At 43.0% G+C, this 21,060-nt stretch overlaps 5 protein-coding genes and 1 long non-coding RNA gene across 6 annotated transcripts; all 6 read right to left on the bottom strand.

The window, feature by feature from the left end:
* Positions 1-1,606: 1,606 nt before the first annotated feature.
* LOC115820170 (histone H2A-like) lies at positions 1,607-1,993 on the bottom strand. Its single transcript, XM_030783652.1, has one exon. It carries the CDS (start codon positions 1,991-1,993, stop codon positions 1,607-1,609), a length of 387 nt encoding a protein of 128 aa, XP_030639512.1.
* An 822-nt stretch (positions 1,994-2,815) lies between these two features.
* Positions 2,816-3,436, bottom strand: LOC115820154 (histone H1-like). The gene has a single exon (XM_030783637.1). The coding sequence runs from the start codon at positions 3,434-3,436 to the stop codon at positions 2,816-2,818; it is 621 nt and encodes a 206-aa protein (XP_030639497.1).
* A 2,735-nt stretch (positions 3,437-6,171) lies between these two features.
* Positions 6,172-6,589, bottom strand: LOC115820178 (histone H2B 1/2-like). The gene has a single exon (XM_030783662.1). The coding sequence runs from the start codon at positions 6,587-6,589 to the stop codon at positions 6,215-6,217; it is 375 nt and encodes a 124-aa protein (XP_030639522.1). The 3' UTR covers positions 6,172-6,214.
* A 2,214-nt stretch (positions 6,590-8,803) lies between these two features.
* LOC115820173 (histone H2A-like) lies at positions 8,804-9,211 on the bottom strand. The gene has a single exon (XM_030783656.1). It carries the CDS (start codon positions 9,188-9,190, stop codon positions 8,804-8,806), a length of 387 nt encoding a protein of 128 aa, XP_030639516.1. The 5' UTR covers positions 9,191-9,211.
* Positions 9,212-13,227: 4,016 nt separating this feature from the next.
* Positions 13,228-14,332, bottom strand: LOC115820220 (uncharacterized). The gene is made up of 3 exons (XR_004025567.1): positions 14,214-14,332; positions 13,722-13,789; positions 13,228-13,313 (listed from the first exon to the last, which is right to left on the bottom strand). It is a non-coding gene; the product is annotated as an uncharacterized LOC115820220 (long non-coding RNA).
* Positions 14,333-17,706: 3,374 nt separating this feature from the next.
* On the bottom strand, positions 17,707-20,637 carry LOC115820145 (tripartite motif-containing protein 35-like). The gene is made up of 6 exons (XM_030783624.1): positions 20,233-20,637; positions 19,856-19,951; positions 19,521-19,751; positions 18,994-19,016; positions 18,786-18,904; positions 17,707-18,248 (listed from the first exon to the last, which is right to left on the bottom strand). Exons 1-6 carry the CDS (start codon positions 20,632-20,634, stop codon positions 17,707-17,709), a joined length of 1,413 nt encoding a protein of 470 aa, XP_030639484.1. The 5' UTR covers positions 20,635-20,637.
* Positions 20,638-21,060: the final 423 nt, after the last annotated feature.

The raw sequence follows: 21,060 nt of genomic DNA, 5'->3' as shown, positions 1-21,060 counted from the left end.
CATAATATTAATTAAAGTCAAATAAGAGGATGAATGGAGTATCTATGACGCAAAGTGGTCCAGTAAAGGAACTGTTTTGATTTCTTCCTTCAGCCAACACAAGCATACAACCAACAGCCTGGCAGTTTTTACTTGAAGTGAGGGGGGAAAATGTTGATTAAACAAAACAAACTTAAGAATATTTACATCTATTGTTACCATATTTACGGTTATTGTCTACATGCATGCTATGCGACGGTGTCTTTGCTTTAATGTATAACCACACAGGAGAGGTGTACAGCATTGCTCGACTATCGTGAAGCTATGCTCACTGAAGTTAATACAAGAATGTAACATACCTCCTTATGCTGAATGATCAAAGCACCAAAGACTGAGAATTACCTCATATCAGTTTATTATTTACATATATACTTAAATTCCTTCCACTTATTCTCAGTGCCAGTGCAGAATACTTTTAGGTTTACGAACCTCATTTCCAAACTAGGAGGGGAGAAAAAAAGGCTTACTATTAAATCGGTTGAAGAGTTAAGAATGCTGTTCTTTACAAGTCGACTGAGGTGGCTCTTAAAAGAGCCGTTGGGGTTTGGTCTGATCGCTTAAGCACGTTCTCCACGAATACGGCGAGCCAGTTGGATGTCCTTGGGCATGATGGTGACTCTCTTGGCGTGGATGGCGCACAGGTTGGTGTCCTCGAACAGTCCTACCAAGTAAGCCTCGCTGGCCTCCTGCAAAGCCATGACGGCGGAGCTCTGGAAGCGCAAGTCGGTCTTGAAATCTTGAGCGATTTCTCTCACCAGACGCTGGAAGGGCAGCTTACGGATAAGCAGCTCGGTAGACTTCTGGTAACGACGGATCTCTCGGAGAGCCACGGTGCCGGGCCTGTAACGATGAGGCTTCTTGACGCCACCTGTAGCAGGAGCGCTCTTACGAGCAGCCTTTGTGGCGAGCTGCTTCCTGGGGGCTTTACCACCAGTAGATTTGCGAGCGGTCTGCTTGGTTCTTGCCATTTCGTCTGTTAGCTTTTTCTCGTAGAACAGAGTATAAACCGACAACGGAGTGATCAGAGCTATATAAAGTGTAGGGCTAGGGTTTCGTCATCATACAACGTCATCTTTTTTGCTCTGATTTGACGACGGTAGTACGATGGACATTCGGCATTGGCTAGTTTGTATTTTGGTTTGCCGCCTGAATTTCAAACAGCTCCCGCCCCCGTTGTTTTCATGGCGCACAATTTGATGTGTTTGGTAACGCAATGGGCATACAATATACTCGCTGCACATCGATGTGAAATTAATCAATATGCCAAATTTTGTTCATCCTCCTAATAAGAGGAAACCTTGTTTTGGGGAAAATCTGAGACCATAATGGCCCTGATGGAGATGGTCACCCACGCACGGGCCTTCTCTGCACGGGACGGTTAAATCAAACTTCTGCAGACAGAAAAGTAATCATATGGGGCGTACACAAGCTAATCTGTGTATATAATAGTACCTCAGCGTCTGAACAGACATACATTGACAGGGAAAAATAGCTCTTTTTAGGAAAGAGTTGGGTGGCTCTTAAAAGAGCCTTTGGGTATGCGGAGAGCAGGTCACAGCTAGAGACTTTACTTGGCCTTGGCTGGCTTGTCGGTCTTCTTGGGCAACAGAACAGCCTGGATGTTGGGCAGCACGCCACCTTGCGCGATGGTGACTCCGCCGAGCAGTTTGTTCAACTCCTCGTCGTTGCGGACGGCCAGCTGCAGGTGACGGGGGATGATACGGGTCTTCTTGTTGTCGCGGGCAGCGTTGCCAGCCAACTCAAGAATCTCAGCAGTCAGATACTCGAGCACGGCAGCGAGATAGACAGGAGCACCAGCGCCAACCCGCTCAGCGTAGTTACCTTTCCTCAGAAGCCTATGCACACGGCCGACAGGGAACTGAAGTCCAGCCCTGGACGACCTGGTCTTAGCCTTGGCCCTGGCTTTGCCACCGGTTTTGCCTCTTCCACTCATTTCGGTATGTTGTCGAAGTTGAATAAGATGACCATTGCAATGTTAGAAGGTTGTTTTTATTAGAAAGGCTGAGGTTCAATGATTGGTTAATACTGGAGTTGACTCTGGCCAATCACGTTGTAGTCATGACCAGAGCCGGCTCTGGTCATGACGAACAAACCCAACCCTCACGTTCCTGTCCAGCACACAATGCATATCCAAGGCGGGTAAAAAGAGCGGCCCAGTGTGTAAAAAGCAAGACCCATCATGTCACCTAATGCATTTATCTAAGGTATCTTTTTATAAATTTCTATTTTTCCCTATAACATTATGTACACCCCCTAAGACTCATGAAAATTGTCCGTCAGATGATATGTGACTGGAACAACGGCCACCTTAATCCCATTCTTTCTTACCCAACTTTTTTTTTCTTCCTTACCCCTCAGTAATTAATAGGCTAACTGATAATGAATAACAGTGTTGTTATTCCTTTTGCCATCCTTTCCCTGTCTGTTTTGATATCTGAACCCGTTCAGAGTTTAAGACAGCTGTTCTTAGGACTACCATACGGCAGCGTGTGATATAGATTATGCCAATTAAAAGTCGATTGAGATCACCACATCACCTCGCTCTCGTGATCATCACCTTACTATAGTCGTTCATAGACACACAACGCCACTTCGTTCATGCATTAAAAGCTACGTCTCTATTATGCATTCGTCCGTTGTGATATTGTAACATTAGCACGCGTATACCCATGGAATGCATTCCTTAAAAAGAAATCAGTGGGGGCTCTTAAAAGAGCCTTTGGTTAATTAAGGCGTTCACATGAGACTTGGAAATTTATTTCTTTTTAGGAGCAGCCTTCTTCGCCTTGGCTGCTTTCGGTTTAGCTGCTTTAGGCTTGGCTGCCTTGGCTTTCTTGGGGCTTTTGGCCGCCTTCTTAGGCGCTGCGGGCTTCTTGGTCTTTTTGGGGCTCTTGGCGGCTTTCTTAGGAGCAACAGCTGGCTTTTTCGCCTTCTTGGGAGACTTCTTAGCCGCAGCTGGCTTCTTTGCCGCTGCCTTCTTGGGCTTCTTAGCGGCAGCAGGCTTCTTAGCTGCCGGTTTCTTGGCTTTCGGAGCGGCTTTCTTTGCAGGCTTCTTCTTGGGTGCCTCTGCCTTTTTCTTGTTCAACTTGAAAGAGCCAGATGCGCCAGTTCCTTTAGTTTGCACAAGAGTACCCTTGGTGACAAGGCTCTTAACTGCAAGTTTGACGCGAGAGTTGTTCTTCTCCACATCGTATCCGCCGGCAGCCAGAGATTTCTTTAAAGCAGCCAAAGATACCCCGCTCCGCTCTTTAGAAGCTGACACAGCCTTCACAATGAGTTCGCCAACGCTGGGCCCCGCTTTTCTTGGCTTGACTGCTGCCTTCTTTTTAGGCGCTTTTGCCGGTGCGGCGGCGGGAGCTGGTGCCTCTTCTGCCATGGTTATCAAGTTGTATAGAAAACGTACTCAACACTACTTAATCGCTGTTCGGTTCTATGTAACTTGCGCTCGGGCGGAGGGTTGGACTTATGTGCCACATGAGAACCATATAGACTCAACACATTCATCGGAATCTCGGCGCCTCTGCGAATCTGTGTCACCTGTGTTTTCTCTCTGCACGTATTGAGTTAAATTTACCTAACATGACAATGTGGTTCAGCGAAATGTGACTAGATACCCAACAAAGACATTTCACTTTGTAAAAAAGATAAGGGAGCAGATGGGCACTCGGGCCTTTTGTAGCATCTCGCTTAAAAACGCACTATAGTGTCGCCGCTGCAAAAAAGCAACGGTACGTTTTCTGGGATATTTAACGTATAAAATGATAAAAGGTGTCAGTTATTATGTCCTGATTGTTTGACACTTTGAAGAAGAACCTTGGTAACACCATGAAAGGGGTTCAGACCACCCCAAGTGATTTTAAATGTTTCAAAAAAGCTTTATATATGTGCTCTTAAAACACACTTTGTTTTCAACAGAGTGAATGAAGTGTGAGAATGCAGCTTAGTGTTTGAGAATTGCATGGGTGTCTGGGGCTCCAACAAAGACAGTCTCTCAAAATTTTATCTTCATGAAGATTTCTGTCACTCCAGGAAGTGTAGTTATCTTTTTAATATCACAAGTGTACTGCTTACTCTAACACTACCAGTCATTTTACTGAAACTGATGCTAGTGATAAAAATGTATAACATCCTATATTTCATTCATTTTAATATCAGGCATCTCTAAAATGAGTTAGAAGTCAAATTGATTCATCCTGAATTATAGAATGTCTTTAAGTTTGGCTGACTCCAATATATTAGTTATCATCTTCAGTCCTAATAATGAATGCAAGGCTAAATGTATGCAATTCTTTTATCAATTTTAAATAGCAATAAAAACAATACCGCAGCATGTCACAAAGTAATTCTGTCAGTAACAGCCATAAGCCTTTGGTAAATGCATTTTTGAGTGTAGTTAGCAAGTGATATGTAGGGTTGGTGGTATAAACAGAAATGTGACCAGCCCTAACATTTACAGACACAGATAGATAGATAGATAGATAGATAGATAGATAGATAGATAGATATAGGGCCTTACTTGTGGCTGGACACTTATGTGTTTGCAGATCATAAAAAACAACTTGATGGCCAAGTAGTTTCTTTTCTGACATATTAAATGTTTTTAATAACTGCCTAGGCCTACTGTGGCATTTAAACGAATATTTTCAGGGCAGTGGTTTAGTGGTGTGCTGAGTAAAGCTTTTAAAGCATTGGCACAGTTAAATCAGTTTAGCTTGATTCAGGATTCAAAAGATTTATTTGTCACATACATGACTGTAAACTGATAACAGTTACATACATAATACATACTACATACAGGGAAAGTATCAATGTAATAATAATAATAATAATAATAATAATAATAATAATAACAAACCATATACAGGAGGAAGACAACGTAACATAGAAACTATATGTACACAATAAAAATAAACTGAAATAGGTGGCAAGCAATAAACAATTTACAATGTATAAACACTTCAGTTTATAAACACTGAGAATGGTTTGGAGTTTAGAAGCATGATCTCCGGTTCCTTACTATTGTCTACTGGCCTTAAAATGACCTACAACTATTTCTACCAAGTTGTTTCAGTTGTTTTGTTTCGACATTTTAACTTCGTATGGGGATTAAAGGGGGCTAACACAAGCACACGTGTATTTCTATACCCTTTCTCAGTCACATGGTTAAATATATTCATCATTCACGTAGACCTGCCTTTGCTGACTCAAAATTGTTTAGGTAAATATTGTTTAAATGAACAAAAGGACTAAAATTGGTCAAATTAAATGGCATTTGAAAAATTTTTTTTTTAAAAATTCACATTATACAAGCATTCATTATGCCGTTCTCTATGTTTGTTGTTCTCTAAGACTTTGTGTCTTCTTTATAGTAGTAATATGGTCGGTCACTAATGAACTGTACTGAAGCAGACATCACAATGCTGCAAACACTAGTGAGGATCAGCATAGCAATCGTAAACGCGTTAGGAACACCTAGATTAGAAACACTGTTTCGTGGGAATCATTTATTGACCAAGAAATACAGAAAGTGATCACGGTGGGGGAAAATATGAACAGCCTAGACAAGTGGTTCTCAATCCTGCTCCTGGGGGACCCCTGCTCTGCACGTTCTCCATCTTTCCCTGCTCTACCTACCTGACTGATTAGTGTGATTAACCTGCTCTTGATTAAATCAGGTGTGCTCAGCCAACAAAAAGTGCAACTGACAGGTTCACAGAAAATGTGCAGAGCAGGGGTCACCCAGGAGAAGGATAGCAAACCACTGGCCTTGACTATACAGGAGTCATGATTTTGAAAGTGAAATGCATTTAAGAAAATATCACTGCCCATTGTGCAACCAGCATTGTATATTTCCAGTGTAATTCAGAGATTCAAACATGTGTGCATTTTTGCAATCTTGTAGATTGCCCTTTTGTGCTTGTGGATGATACAACCAGTATAATTTTAAATATACAGCACTCTACAGAAAAAATTACCTGACAGCTTTGAAAAGAATAATTCATAGTCTACATTCACAAAAAAAGGGTTCAGAGAATTTGTTCTTGATTTCATACCCGAACACAAGTCAAATAGATCAATGAGGTCAGTTCTCTTACAGACTAGATGGGTGGCTCTTAAAAGAGCCTTTGGGTTCGAAGTGCTTCTTTGTTGAAGTTTACTTGGAGCTGGTGTACTTGGTGACGGCCTTGGTACCCTCAGACACGGCGTGCTTGGCCAACTCACCGGGGAGCAGCAGACGCACGGCAGTCTGAATCTCCCTGGAGGTGATGGTGGAGCGCTTGTTGTAGTGCGCCAGGCGAGATGCCTCTCCAGCGATACGCTCGAAAATGTCATTAACAAAGGAATTCATGATTCCCATTGCCTTTGAGGAGATACCAGTGTCGGGGTGGACCTGCTTCAGCACCTTGTACACGTAGATAGCGTAGCTCTCCTTCCTGGTCCTCTTGCGTTTCTTGCCTCCCTTTCCAGCCGTCTTGGTCACGGCTTTTTTGGACCCTTTCTTGGGCGCTGACTTGGCTGGCTCCGGCATGCTTCTTATTATTTGGAAACAAATATGTATCCGTCGTAAAAGTGACCGGTTTAAGTAAGTTCCTGCATGCAAATGAGAACTTTATTTACGCCTCCTCTACACCCCTTCGCTTTTTCGTTACGCGTCCTCACGCTATAATAAGTAGATCATCTATTGGCTGAAGCTTGTGACGAAGGAAGTAAAACTGCTCCAATCACAGACTCAATCGAGTCAAGCGGAATCATGTTTTGCGCAAGCACCACACAACCCTTACCCACTCTCACCACTTCCTTTCTTTGTTCACTTTTTAACGAGTTGTTCCCCGGGTGAAAATTCAACATCGGCATACTTATTTAAAGATCATACCATCACCCGTTTCGAGTTTTGTCTCGAAATAAACTGACATTGTCCATCATAACTCATTATACAATCTCAATGCGCCCTTTAGTTGCACACATGTGTTTTGGTATCTGTGACTCATCAGAATGACTTATGTATCCAACTTTTAGGTAAAAGAACACATGAGCGGTTTATGTCCTCTTGTGTGAGGTGTGACTATGTTGCATGATTTAATATACTGGCACAATCTAAATTTTAAATGTTAGTCGTATTGTAATGACTGCTCAGCGGACACTGATCACCCGCCACTGTATTTTTGTTTGTTCGTTTCAGTTTTAACATCACTTTTAATCCAACTCCCGTGAAATGGTTAGCAATATCATTGTCGTTGCTATCAGAACGTTGCTTTCGCTTTTCGATTGCTGCGTCTCTGCACCAAAAAACGAAATAATCGATAGTCATGGATAGGTGTACGACAGTTCTTCGTTTGTGACTGCGTAGCCCATCTTTACAAAAAATATAAAAATTAAGTACGGTTTGTATAGCACAACTGCTGCGTATGCACGTTTGATCATTAGTGTACATGTGCGCGTACTATGCCACATTAGAAATTCTGTAAAAATTTGTCGGAATGTATTCACACCTCAATATATAATGTAGCCAAACGGATTTCGTAAGAATATTGCCTTTAAAAAGCAATGTGGGTGGCTCTTAAAAGAGCCTTTGGGTTTAGTTCGTTTTGACTTGTCCAGAACGTTTAACCGCCGAAGCCGTACAGAGTACGTCCCTGACGTTTCAAGGCGTACACAACATCCATGGCAGTCACGGTCTTTCTCTTGGCGTGCTCAGTGTAGGTAACAGCATCGCGAATGACGTTCTCCAGGAACACCTTCAGCACACCACGGGTCTCCTCATAGATCAGGCCGGAGATACGCTTCACGCCGCCACGGCGAGCCAGACGACGAATAGCTGGCTTAGTAATGCCCTGGATGTTATCACGAAGCACTTTGCGGTGACGCTTGGCGCCTCCCTTGCCAAGTCCTTTGCCTCCTTTTCCTCTTCCAGACATCTTCAGTAACTCAGAGAGTGACAATATGACGTGCTGTGTGCCGAGTGCGTATCTATATTTTCGCGACAAGGACCTGTTTGAAAGCAAGTAGCTTGCTCGCTCCACCCACGATCCGTTTCCAACAAAGTAAGAGGCGGTACCAAGATCTCTTGATAAGAGGGAATCCCCCTCCCTCCTTCTTTTGAAATTTGTGTGAATATGAAACATGAAAAAAAAATAGATCTAAATAGTACAACATGGTATTTGTCAGCATTATGACTTCGCTGTGTATTGCTGCCTTGTCTTCATTCATCATCTTCTGTAAGGTTCGGTCTTGAGTTCTCCGGAATAAATCCGATTTTCTACGAACGTCATTTCCTTTCACTTTGCTAACCCACTGAACTGCTACAGTGATACTGGGTACAAAGTATGCACACAAGTGACTAAGGCAAACAAAGAAAATCAAAGCAGAGGAAACGACATTTTATAAATAACCTTGTCAAAGAACAAATCAAACGATCAAAGTCAATGTCCCGCTGCACAATTTTGCTGTGGTGAATTCAATTAACCTTCTTTTTGGCTAAATTAAGGGGCAGATAAAGTTTACGAGTGCACCTTTAACACGTCAGCTAAAAGTGGTATAGTGTGTCACTGTAAAAGGTGCCCCTTCAAAGCTAGTGGAAGTATGACTATTAATTTGTGGAAGTATCACTACAAGTCTTAACATTAACTAGATACGTAGTTTGTATTAAACATAGTGCGACACGTTCAGAAATAGCCCGTTCTTTTTAAAGAAAGATTTGGGTGGCTCTTAAAAGAGCCTTTGGATTTAGTTAAGTGCCTAGACTTTACTTGGCCTTGGCTGGCTTGTCGGTCTTCTTGGGCAACAGAACAGCCTGGATGTTGGGCAGCACGCCACCTTGCGCGATGGTGACTCCGCCGAGAAGTTTGTTCAACTCCTCGTCGTTGCGGACGGCCAGCTGCAGGTGACGGGGGATGATACGCGTCTTCTTGTTGTCGCGTGCAGCGTTACCGGCCAACTCCAAGATCTCAGCGGTCAGATACTCGAGCACAGCGGCAAGGTAGACAGGAGCACCAGCGCCAACCCGTTCAGCATAGTTACCTTTCCTCAAAAGCCTGTGCACACGACCAACGGGAAATTGAAGTCCAGCCCTAGATGACCTGGTCTTGGCCTTAGCCCTAGCTTTGCCACCGGTTTTTCCTCTGCCACTCATTGTTCCGCTTCCACTTCGATGACACCACGAGAAGCAACCAAACTAATATAGCATGATGAGAGGCGGAGGGCGCAATTTATAGGAATTGCTGCTGTCTCTGGATTGGTCAGTGTCTTGCCATTATGGTGACCAATCACTGTTGTATCATTACAATCAGTCCCCACCCATAAAACCCTAGCTCTGAAATCCGTTTTGTTAGAGTGCGACCTCACCTGGTGAAAGACTGATATGAACTCACACCAAAAACACATGCATGTTACAACATCAGTCTATATTTATCCAGCTGTTGGGGGAAAAAATATTTTTTTTTTTTACATAATCATATGTATACACACTCAGGCTCATTAAAGTTAATAATTGCTCAGTTTTATACTGTCCCTAAAGTCAGTTTGTCTTTTTCCTTTATTTGTTGGTCGGTCATTTTCCTATCTCTCTGCCTCTAGTGCGATATTTGTTCTTTTTCACGCCAGAACCACCGCTGCCAAAGTTTTCTTGAGAGCGGCGAGAGAAATCCCGCTTCTCCCCTTGTAGGCACATACCGTGCTAAACAATCGGGTGGTCTCTCTTGTATGTAGATGCTGCCCTTTTTCTTCGGCACCTTCACTGGTGCACGGGGGGCTGGAGCAGCATCTGCCGCTGTCCTTAATATTACGCTGGTAGACCAAATTGTGCCTCCACAGTTCAGACTCTGGTCAGCTTCGAAACCATGACACGCTGTCATTAAAGTGCCAAACGGAAACCATTTACACTGAGCCCACCTTTTTTGGTGTCTCAGTTTTTCGTTGAGTAGTTCTCATTTGTGTTTTCTCTGTGGACACATTAAGCAAAAGAAGGACGGGCTGCGAAAAGTCAGAAAGTATCAGACAGAGACATTTCGCCTTGTGAAAAAATGTCAGGATGTTATGAAATCTCAGTTCTTTCATTGCAACCTTTTAAAAACTACTGCAGGGCGACTGGACCGAGCAGGCAATGGTGTAGTCGACGTGTGAAAGGGACAATAACTGTCGTTTGCCCGGCGCCTCAAAACAGAATTCGTGGTATGGAGCCTTGTAGGCGGCGTTTTAATGAAAAGAAAAAAGAAAAACATTGAATGTACGAGGTTAAAGCACACTGTGTTCTGAGCGGAGTGAATGGAGTTGAATGGAAGATAACATTGTGTGTGTGTGTGTGTGTGTGTGTGTGGGGGGGGGGGGGGGGTGCGTGTGTGGCACAGACCGTGTTCCTGAGGTGGTATATAAAGAGAGGCACTTACCCTTCATGTTTTTACATCCCCTGCGCACCTCCGGGCAATCTACCTGTCCTTTTTTCCCTTCACCCCACTGCGCCTTTTATCCTGTCTTTTTTTTTTTTTTTCTTTTAATCTTGACAGCTGCATTGTATCCAAATTGATTCAAATATCTGAGAAGACTTTAACAGACATTTCGTGTAACCCCAGTGGATATTAACCAACAGTGTGACCTCAATGTGTAACAGTCCTACATTTAAATAGGTCTAGTCTCCATGGCATGTTTAACGTATCCTAAATCCAAGCATCATGTCCATTACCCTGCAGTGTAACACTCAAGTGTAATAACTCTATATATTCCCATACATCACAATAACCAGTGCAACCCTCACACAGTACCAAAGAGGGCAAGTTATTCCAACCGCACTGCAGAATATCTTTAAATAACTTAAACTGTACATATTGGCCTAACCTTAATTTGCTAGGACCTTGAAAATGACAGTCCTTATTCTCACTGGAACCCCAAGATATACATGAGCGATAGGATAGGATTTTAAAAATCAAAATTATATAACTTCTCTTCTCTTCTCCTTCCTTTCAACACAACGCCGTTGTGAGTCATGAGATGAAAACCATGTGTGAAGATATTTTCGACAACCCGGGGGTTATTTAGGGCAGTGAGGTTGAGTACCGGGCAGAATGGGTGAAAGTATTGTGAGAATGTACAGATGAGAAAGAGAAGTCCTGTTTGTGTGTTTTCTGAGTCAGAGAGGAAATAGCCCATTGTGCTGAGATTAAACAGGAAATGGCCAACGCGGACCAACATATCTTTGATTTGAAAGCAGATTTTCTACTCAGTGCATGCCACCATTTACAAAGGCCAAATCGGCATAAGAACACCAGTAAACAAGTACCTAACGGCAAATTATCCCGCAGTGCATTTGGCAACTGGCTAAAAATGTAATATAATTACGTTAAATGTATAAATATAGTATGTATCTGTTTCCATACTTACTGTCGAAGCACTACTTGTAGCTTGTGTGTGTGTGTGTGTGTGTGTGTATAAAACCCTGTGTAAGATGTTTGTAGCCCATTATAAACATATTTATAGCAAACCATAATAATAGTGATAATCTATGCTTGTATAGCTGACGGTTGAATTTGTAAAGCAGCTGCTTTAGAACACATGGTCAGAATCACAGAAGAGAACTATTCTGTCAACAGGCCTGCAGAGTGCGGTAGAAGCCTCTAGAGAGGAAACAGAAGGCCTGACAGAAAGACCCGGGGGAGGGGCAGTAATATATATATATATGGTCTCTGACACTACTCTATAGAGTGTATAGGGGGATGGCAGGTTAAAAAGGGGGATAGATTTTGGTCATTTTGCTGACAAGGGGGATGGCATCCCTGCTCATCCCCCTACAAATCGCCTACTATATATACACTACCGTTTGGATCTGGAACCTCCGGAGGCACGATCTGGGGTTGCTTCAATTGGTCAGGTCTAAGCTCAGCAAAGTTATGTGGCAATGAAATTAAGTCAGCTGAGTACCTGAGTGTACTGAATGACCAGGTTATCCCATGAGTGGAGTGTCATATTCCAGGACGACTATGCCAAGATTCATCGGGCTCAAATTGTGAAAGAGCGATTCGGGGAGCATGAGGAATCATTTTCACACATGAATTGGCCACCACAGAGTCCTGACCTTAACCCCACTGAAAGTCTTTGGGATGTGCTGGGGAAGACTTTACGGAGTGGTTCGACTCTCCTGTCGTCAACAAGACCTTGGCCAAACATTAACGCAGTTCCGGACAGAAATAAATGTTGTGACGTTGGGTTGTGAGGTTGTTGAAACAATGACATGGTGAATCCGCGCCGTAATCACAGCTAAAGGCAGCTCGACGAAATATTACAGTCTGCAACCTTTTTTTGGCCGGGCAGTGTAAATATATGAGTGTATATATATACACATATGTGTGTGTGTGTGTGTGAGAGAGAGATATGCATATACACACACACGCACACACATATATATATTACGTAACATAACACATAACAGAATAGTGAAACTGCACAAAGTTTTTCGTTCATTTCTTTGATTTTTAACCTTCACGATAAAATGCTCTGAACTACAAAACCAATCATTCAAGTGTTTTTATGCTACATAACTGTGGAGCTTGTAGGTCATGTTCACAATTACAGTGATAAGTAGGAAAGATTATAAATGTCAAACATAAACACACAACCACACAAACGTGTCCGTGACAGCATTTGCGCATTTTGCGGACACGTAATCAGAAAACTACATGACGTTTCCAAAGTTCCATCTCACCGACACGGATCTGAGACATGAACTATGAAAGCACAGTGAGTCGTATTTGTATTGAAAACAGCAGGACTTTTATCTGTTATGTTTGACTGTCATGGAATGTTTCACTGGCAAGACCCTCCGAGGAGAGAATTTACAGCCGTTGCAAAAGTACAGCAAGACTTTCTCAGCAAAAGTGTGTTTCAGAGTGTCTATGTGTGAGTTATTCAAAGGGTCAGAGAATGATGGTTTTCCTCCGTCCAAGACCAGATGCACTCGGATCCTCTGGAGTTTTTTTTAGACGCATTTGAGGGATATCCGAGACTCTGTCGAGAAGTGTGATTCAAATACACTAATGTAGAACTTTAGACCCCCAAAGTCCACTAAAGAAAGCACCTCCGTTCCTTCGGGAAGACTCAGTCACTGCACCCGGTGTCCAGTTTTGTATGGTCTCCAACCTCAACATCCCAGCAGCGTGTCCCTGAGTTAAAGCCGTCAGAGCACAGAATGTGTGTTCTCTCTCGTCACTGTATCTCTTCGGACAGGATGAGTTGAGATTCTGCTGTGTTATGGTCCAGAGTCACAGGAGCTGAGGAGAGAGAGAGAGAGAGAGAGAGAGAGAGAGAAGGAAAAAAAAAAAAGGAAGAGGAATTAGTGGACATGTGTTCGTATGGCTGAGATTATGATGTTACATTTGAAAGAACAACACATTGCATTTTTCTTGTGATCAGTATATTCATACTGTACATACTTAATTAATATACAATCAGTGGGCAGCTTATTATGTATCACCTCATCCATAAACAAATAAACAAACAAACAAATGTTGAGCCTGTGAGTCGTCCAGAAATGCATGATGCTTCACATTTAACAGAGATGGCTGACCCCCTGGGCTTTTTATACAATGACTAACTGTTTATGGAGAATAACATGGCAACAGGATGGCATGCTACACTTTAGAGAACAGAGGAGAGGAGATTAGTTTTAGTTATCATACTTCAGTTTGACTTCTTTAAAGATCTCCAGCTTCTCCTATAAAGGCCTCAGTGCAGTATTGAGTTCCTCCTGCAAAACACCACAACACTAATGAGCACTGATAGGTTAAATCACATCCAGTGTCTCCTGCATGGGCTGCAGTGCAGTGTTAAGGTCCTCCTAGAATGAATCATAACTGTAGTAAAACAATGTCAATGCAGCAGTTCACAGTAATGTCTGTGTGTGTGTGTGTGTGTGTGTGTGTGTGTGTGTTCTCTTGACTTAATAAACTAAAGGCACTTTACTCAAGAGAGCAGTATCACAGGTTTCATCTGACTTTTATTATTATCGTTATTATTATCATTGTTATTATTATTTATTTATTTATTTACAAAGAACAGTTTGACGTTGCGCTTTTTCGTGAAATGTTCTCAAGCAAAAAAAAAAAAAAAAAAAAAATTAAATTAAATAAATAAATATTTTTGAACAATACTTTTTTTTCTTCTTCACTGACCTTGCAGTCCAGCATCATAAGGAGGACAGAACTTGTGATTCTGTGTGTTGCGGTCAGGGTGTTGAGGGTGTTGGACTGGGGGGATGGACTGTGACGGTGGCGCTGGCGTCGGCTGATGGCAGGGGCAAGAGGGCGCGTGCCCAGGAGGGCGTTGAGCAGAGGCCATGGTCGAGGCAAGAGAAGCGATCGACTGCATCATCATCCCAAACAGCTTCTCCTCGTGGGCGTGCTGCGCCCGCTGCATCTGCAGAAGCAGCTCCTCGTCCTTGCTGTTGCACATGGCTTTGGAGAAGGCCTCCAGGGTCGCCTCAAACTTAGACTTCTTCCGTCTGGTTTGGCCGCCGCTGGAAGTAGGCGGTCGCTTTGATGATGATGACGACGATGATGACGATGGCGATGACGCTGCTGCTGCTGCTGCATCTGGTCCAGTGGTATCTACAAAACACAAACAAGTAAAAGGCAGACATTGCAGCCAGCTCTCACTGGGTGGAAAAAAGACAACGCAGCACAGCGCTGAGTTTCTCAACCAACTCATGTGAAATTGACATATGATATACACTCAGTTGCCAGTTTATTAGGAACACTGAGCTAAAGCTTATTCAGTCTAATACACTGGTCCTGCAATACATCTTAGCTTCACGAAGGTTATAGTATTGAGTATTTGTTTAAACTTATTTGTTTAAAGTTATTTCAACTGGGTGTTTATTTTGGAGGCTGCAGTTTGTGGTTCTGCGGAACTGCACCGCGCTGTACTGACACGCGTTTCTATTATTTTCACCACCCCATTTCAATCAGTGAGGCAAGGCTAAATAGCAGAAACACGTGTGTGTTTAATTCAATACACTTTAACAGAACTGCAAACTACATCCTCCAAAATGATAACACAGTTTGAATCGCCACCTCTCTTAAACTGTTTCAGCATAAACTCAACATTACAACTATCATGAAGGGGGATTTACTGCAGGACTGTTGCATTAGACTACATTGGTTTTCGCTAGGTGTACCTAATAAACTGGCAACTGAGTGTATATATGTACATATGTATCACACATCTAAATGTACATGTACATACACCTGTGGTGCAGGCAGCCTCAGCAGCTAACGTAAAGAGTAGCCTGAAAACAACCACATTCATATGGGACTGGGGTCAGATTGCTAAATGCATTTTTAACAGAATTCAAGTTCGTTTCTCAAACTAGGTACTTACCGTCACTATGGCCGTCGTCGCCCTGAGTTTTAGCAGGCGTACTGTTGCTCAGCGTGACTGCGTCTGCAATGGCGTCCATCGTGGAGCTGAAATGAGGCTCTTCTTTGCTGTCATCGAGCTCGGAGTCCAACACGTTCCCTTCAGCGGGACTGAGTGACGGTCGGTCTCTTAGCACCCTGTCCAGTTCCTCGTAAAAGGGACAGCTTATCCTGTCCCCGTCGTTCTTGTTATTTGCGTCCTTGGTTTTTCTATACACATTCTTAAGATGTTTGATTTTTCGTTGGCACTGCAGCCATGACCGACTGTAGCCATTCCCCTCCATCTGTTTTGAGATCTCTTCATAAATCGCCCGGTTGCGATACACTTCGTCTAGTTTACGCTGCACTGATTCTTCGGCCCAAATAGTAATCAGACAGCGAGTTTCCTGTGTGGTCCATCCACGACAGTCCATTTTACTTCTTCTTCTTTGTTTCTTCTTGTTAAACACAAAGTTTTGAGCGGCGGTTGGCTCTTATTATTTATCCTTGTTAATCGCACTTTAATATGACGTCGTTGTCGCGCGAATGAGCACGTACTTCCGCGTACGCAGGGGACGCCAGTCGAGAAGGCGGTCGTTCAGTCTGGCCAAGATCACATTCGCGTTTACACTGCTGAGAGAATGTGGTCATACGAGGCACAGGGTAACCAGATGAAAGCAAACCAAATATGGGACGAGTAGTAAGTTTTTGTGGGGCAATGTCTCCAGCAGTACTGTAAAAAGGAAACGTCCAGTTTGTAGGAGATCCTCAAAACAGGAGGCTCCTGTTAATCTGGCTTAAAAAAAACCTGTGTGAGACCTTCTTACAGGAGAGAAGTCAGTTTAAATTAACTGTGAGGAGGCGGGCCTTTGGTAAAGAGGGCTGCTGACTGGTGAACATAGATCAAGGCCATGTTGCCCTACTGTAACGGTTTGGGTCTGTGAATGAAACAGAGGCCACGCATAACCTTAACGTTACCATTGAGTTGAGAGGCAAAAAGAAAAAATAGAAAGTAGCTCAGAAATAGGCATTCGTTTGTAGCGCATGTGCCGCTCAACTAATTTAAGATATACAAGGCGCTATCTGATGAAGCTGGCTCTCTCAAGGTACATTTCATAACTTCAACTGTTACACTACACATATCAGGAGACATTATCTGCAGAGAGGGAGGTGCTGTAGAATGGTATCTGTTGCCACTTAGTTACTCTTGTATTGATGGAATGTAAACATCTCTTTTGGCTTTGGAAAACAAAAAAATATTCATCTGAACTAATTCACTGAACTACTTTCTGCAATTCATTATCAAATCAATTTATTAGATTAGGTTAGATTAGATTAGATTAGATTAGATTCAACTTTATTGTCATTGTGCAGAGTACAGGTACAAAGCCAATGAAATGCAGTAAGTTATTGTATGTGTGCAACACTTTAACAGATTGCATTGTACGGGGTAAACTTGTAACTTGATATTCTGGTTCCACAGATCCTCTGTGTTTTTCACAGTCATCAGAACACAGAACTGTGGAGTAAATCATCAACAGATCACATGAACAGTGTTTGAACATCACATCACATCACAGTCATTGTGTTGTCTGCCACAATTTTATTTATTTTTATGTTTTTTTTTTTTTTTTTTTAATAGATCAAAAGTAATTCTCTTTACAAGTCAAATGGTTCCAAGACAGTACTCAGCATCTTAGCATCATGCAAAACACCCAGTTTTCAGTTAGCGACACAATCGGTCGATTATGTCGAGCTCTACCACTGTGCAGCTTGGTGAGTTTCATGCGGTCAATGACAGTGGTATTCTGTGACATGTGGCATATGACATGTTTGGGGGTGCCAGAGAGATGTAACTTTATTTTCTCTGTTATTTGAGTTGATGTGGATCTCATTTGATTCCAATGGAAAGTTCTCAACAAACAAGTCAGTTTGTTGAAATGGCTCAATATTGGTGTGTCACAAAAGTTGAGAAGATTTGCTAACTTAACCAAAGCTGTACATTTCCAGGTGGACTGACACACATTTTAAGAGGAAATTCACTAATTCAGTCAAATGATGTATAGTTTTGACCCATTTACATTTTTGATAGATCCATAGAATAATGTACATGTAATTAACTGAAAGTTATTATGATGAAGATGGTTCATTAGACAAATCATACATTATCATTGCTCTGAATGAGATTGCAAACTCAAAGAGGTTTCATAGGTCATGTTAATAACTGTGGAGGAAAAAAAAAAAAAAAGAAAAAAAAAACACATCATCTCTAACTGTGTCGCGCCACTGTCACAAAAGACTTCACCGGTAAGATCCTCAGAGGAGAGTCTCTGCAAGAGTTACTGAAGAACGGGAAGACTCTCTCCGTAAACCTGTGCGGCAAGGTTTGTAGACACGCGTTGCTGACGAGGTCGTAGAACGAGACCGTGTTCGCGATCCAGTCCACCTGCACTCTGATTCTCTTCAGTCTCTCCTTCGCTTTGAGGACAATCCACGTTTGTTCGGGTGAGTACGTTTCATACTCCCTGTTGTAATACTGCATACACCACACTCCGGTCCAGAATGACGTTCCCTTCCTCTCGGCAGATTCCCTCATCACGCCAACGATCCAATACGTGCAGCCCTCGACGTCAACATCCCAACAGTGCGTCCCTGAGTTAAAGCCCTCGGAGCCCAGCACACATGAATATCTGTCAAATCTCTCGGGGTTGTTGGGAAGCTGCCGTCTCTCGTTGGTGTTTACCACGCTCGTCAGGTCCTCAGACAGAATAAGTCGAGAGTGAGCGGAGTTGGGGTCCAGGGTCACGGGTGCTGAAGACAGATAAGAGAAAGGGTTTATGAAAATCGAATGAATAGCGTTGATTGTTTACCACCGTGTGTAGTACAGTGCTTAATTGTTTGTGTGGATTCAAATGATTTCTATTCACATTCTAATACTTTTTTTTTTCCTTTTAATTTTGTAATTTGGAAAATGAATGTTCTGCATTGGTAATTATATTACGGTAATTTATCTAAAGCGGGGCGGCACGGTGGCGCAGTGGGAGTTTGCATGTTCTCCCCGTGTCTGCGTGGGTTTCCTCCGGCAACTCCGGTCTCCTCCCACAGTCCAAAGACATGCAGGTTAGGTGAATTGGAGACACTAAATTGCCTCTAGGTATGAATGTGTGTGTGAGTGTGTTTGTCTGTGTGTCTGCCCTGCAATGGACTGGCGACCTGTCCAGGGTGTTTTCCCGCCTTTCGCCCTATGAGCGCTGGGATAGGCTCCAGCATCCCCCGCGACCCTAATCAGGATAAGTGGCTTAGATAATGAGTGAGAGTGAGTGAGTGACTATCTAAAGCAAAACTCACAGTATTGAACAATCTCCTGCATCTTCTCCCAGACTCTGAACTTCAGGTTGTCCAAATGCTTTGCCACATTGATCAGTGCTCCTGAAGGCATCTCTGGATCCTGCAGTGTGCACTGTGCTCTGAAATAACATTCAGGAGTCAGTGCTGCTGTGGGTTTGGACTCAAAATCACAGAGAAGAAAAATAAAGGAGACTGATCAATCACTTACCTCTTCATCGTGGTCTTCAAGTTCTGTGAGAAGGACAAAGGAAAAAATATTGTTTAGCAGCTCATGTGGAAAATAGTGTATTGGTGGTTGGTGTGCGCTTGCATGTGTGGATGTGTTTTAACAAGACATAAACACGGGAAACCTTTCATTATGCAAACTGATTAAGATGATATCTCCATGATCACACACACTGCGAACAGTGAATTTGACCTCTGAATTTAACCCGTCCATACACAGCAGTAGTGAGCACACACAAGCACTAGGCGCAGGAGCAGTGGGCAGCACACCTGTGCCCAGGGGCCAGTTGGGAGTTAAGTGCCTTGCCCAAGGGCACTTTAGCCATGTTTTTCCTGCCGGTCCTGGGAATCAAACCGGAGACCTTTCAGCCACAAGCCTGCTTCTCTAACCATTACGCCACAGGCTGCTCCAAAGATGGCCAACGTAGGCCTCGAACCCATGACCCTGAGATTAAGAGTCTTACGCTCTAGCTAGCCGGGCGGTGACATAGCAAACGTTACCGTTCTTACCGTTAAGAAAGAGATGTCGTCGGCTTTAATCTCCTCATCTATGGCTCTGATCCTCTCTGAAAGGAATGATATTTTATCAGTCATGTCCTCAATTTTCTCCTTCATTATCTGACTCTTCTGCTCCTCTTCCTCCCTCAGGGCGGTTATCCTGGCCGCCTCTTCGTCTTGTAAAAACCGACGAAGCCTCTCAAACTCCTTCATGATCTCCGTTTCGGTGTGTTGGGCCTGAATCTGAAATGAGTCGGGATGAAAGGGTCGTCAGTCCCACTCATTAATTATTCATGAGGCAGTAACTTTGTACACTTTGTCATTGTAACTATTCACAATGTTCTGACCTTTATGTATTCTGCTGTTTTGTCGCATGTTAATTTAACCTCCTCGTAGATTCCCAGCTTCTGACGTAAAGACTTGAGTGCAGTCTTGAGTTCCGTCTAGACCGACAAAGATAGTGACAGTTACTTTTTCTGTGTCATACCGAAAGATGGATTTTGTTAGAAAGATGAGTCCTATGTGTCTAAGTTATAGGTGGGAAAAAAAGGCTCCAAAAAAAAAAAAAAGATTACAGCATCAGATTAACGTGGGATTTTCTTAAAAATATTCTTGCATCTGCCCTCAATCATTAGAAAAAAAAAAAAAAGTTCTGCTCATTGTGTGGCTATTTAACGACATTAGGGTATGTGTGAAACATTTTTGTTTGTTTGTTTCTTTTTACCTTATGGTCTCGCGCAGCTTCATCTATGGGGCTGCAGTTGTGATTTTTATGTTTTTTAGATGACTGACACACCACGCACACAGGCTGTTTATCCTCCAGACAGAAGAGTTTAAGTTTTTCGCGATGCAGACTGCAGAGCCCCTCAGACCTCGCGGAAGTTCCCTGACTTCTCTCCTGCAAATAAGCCTCACACAGGTTCTTTAAAGCCAAATTAATAGGGGGATTCTTGGAGGACCTTTTCCCGCAGAGTGGGCAAACCTGAGACGTCCTGGTCCTCCAAAACTGTTGCAAACAGGCTTTACAGAAGCTGTGACCACATAGCAGGAGGACCGGATCCTTGAAGATATCACAGCACACGGAACAAGAGAAGTCCTCTTCTGAGAAAGGACGTTTTGTGGCCATTTCCTCTGACTGCGGCGCTCACCGTAACAATGGCGTATTCACTTTAAGTTTGAACTTCTCGCTCGCTCACAGAAAAGCATCTAACAATCAAACCGAAACCAAGTAAGAACCATTAAAAAAAAACCTCACTGCGTCCCTAAAATCACTCCAATGTGTGGTTCATTTTAGTTTGCATTCATGATATTTATATCCGGTGTATGCTATTGACAGAGAAATAAGTGAAAAATCTCCCCCCCAAAAAAAAAAAAAGTGTCGTACTGAACATCCTTGGGAGGAGCACATTCTTGATCGTGTAATCCAAGGTTTAGTGTAAAACCCGGAACTGGATCAACGAAAATGTGGATTAGAAAATGGCTATCACAAAACATGAACTGGATTATGTGTCATTCACAGCATTAACGTCTCCAAGTCTGTTAGTTAGGTCAC

Source organism: Chanos chanos, chromosome 9, assembly GCF_902362185.1.
Source record: "Chanos chanos chromosome 9, fChaCha1.1, whole genome shotgun sequence".
Lineage (NCBI taxonomy): Eukaryota > Metazoa > Chordata > Actinopteri > Gonorynchiformes > Chanidae > Chanos > Chanos chanos.
The sequence above is the reverse complement of the archived record's forward strand: the minus strand, read 5'-3'. Positions and strand labels throughout refer to the sequence as shown.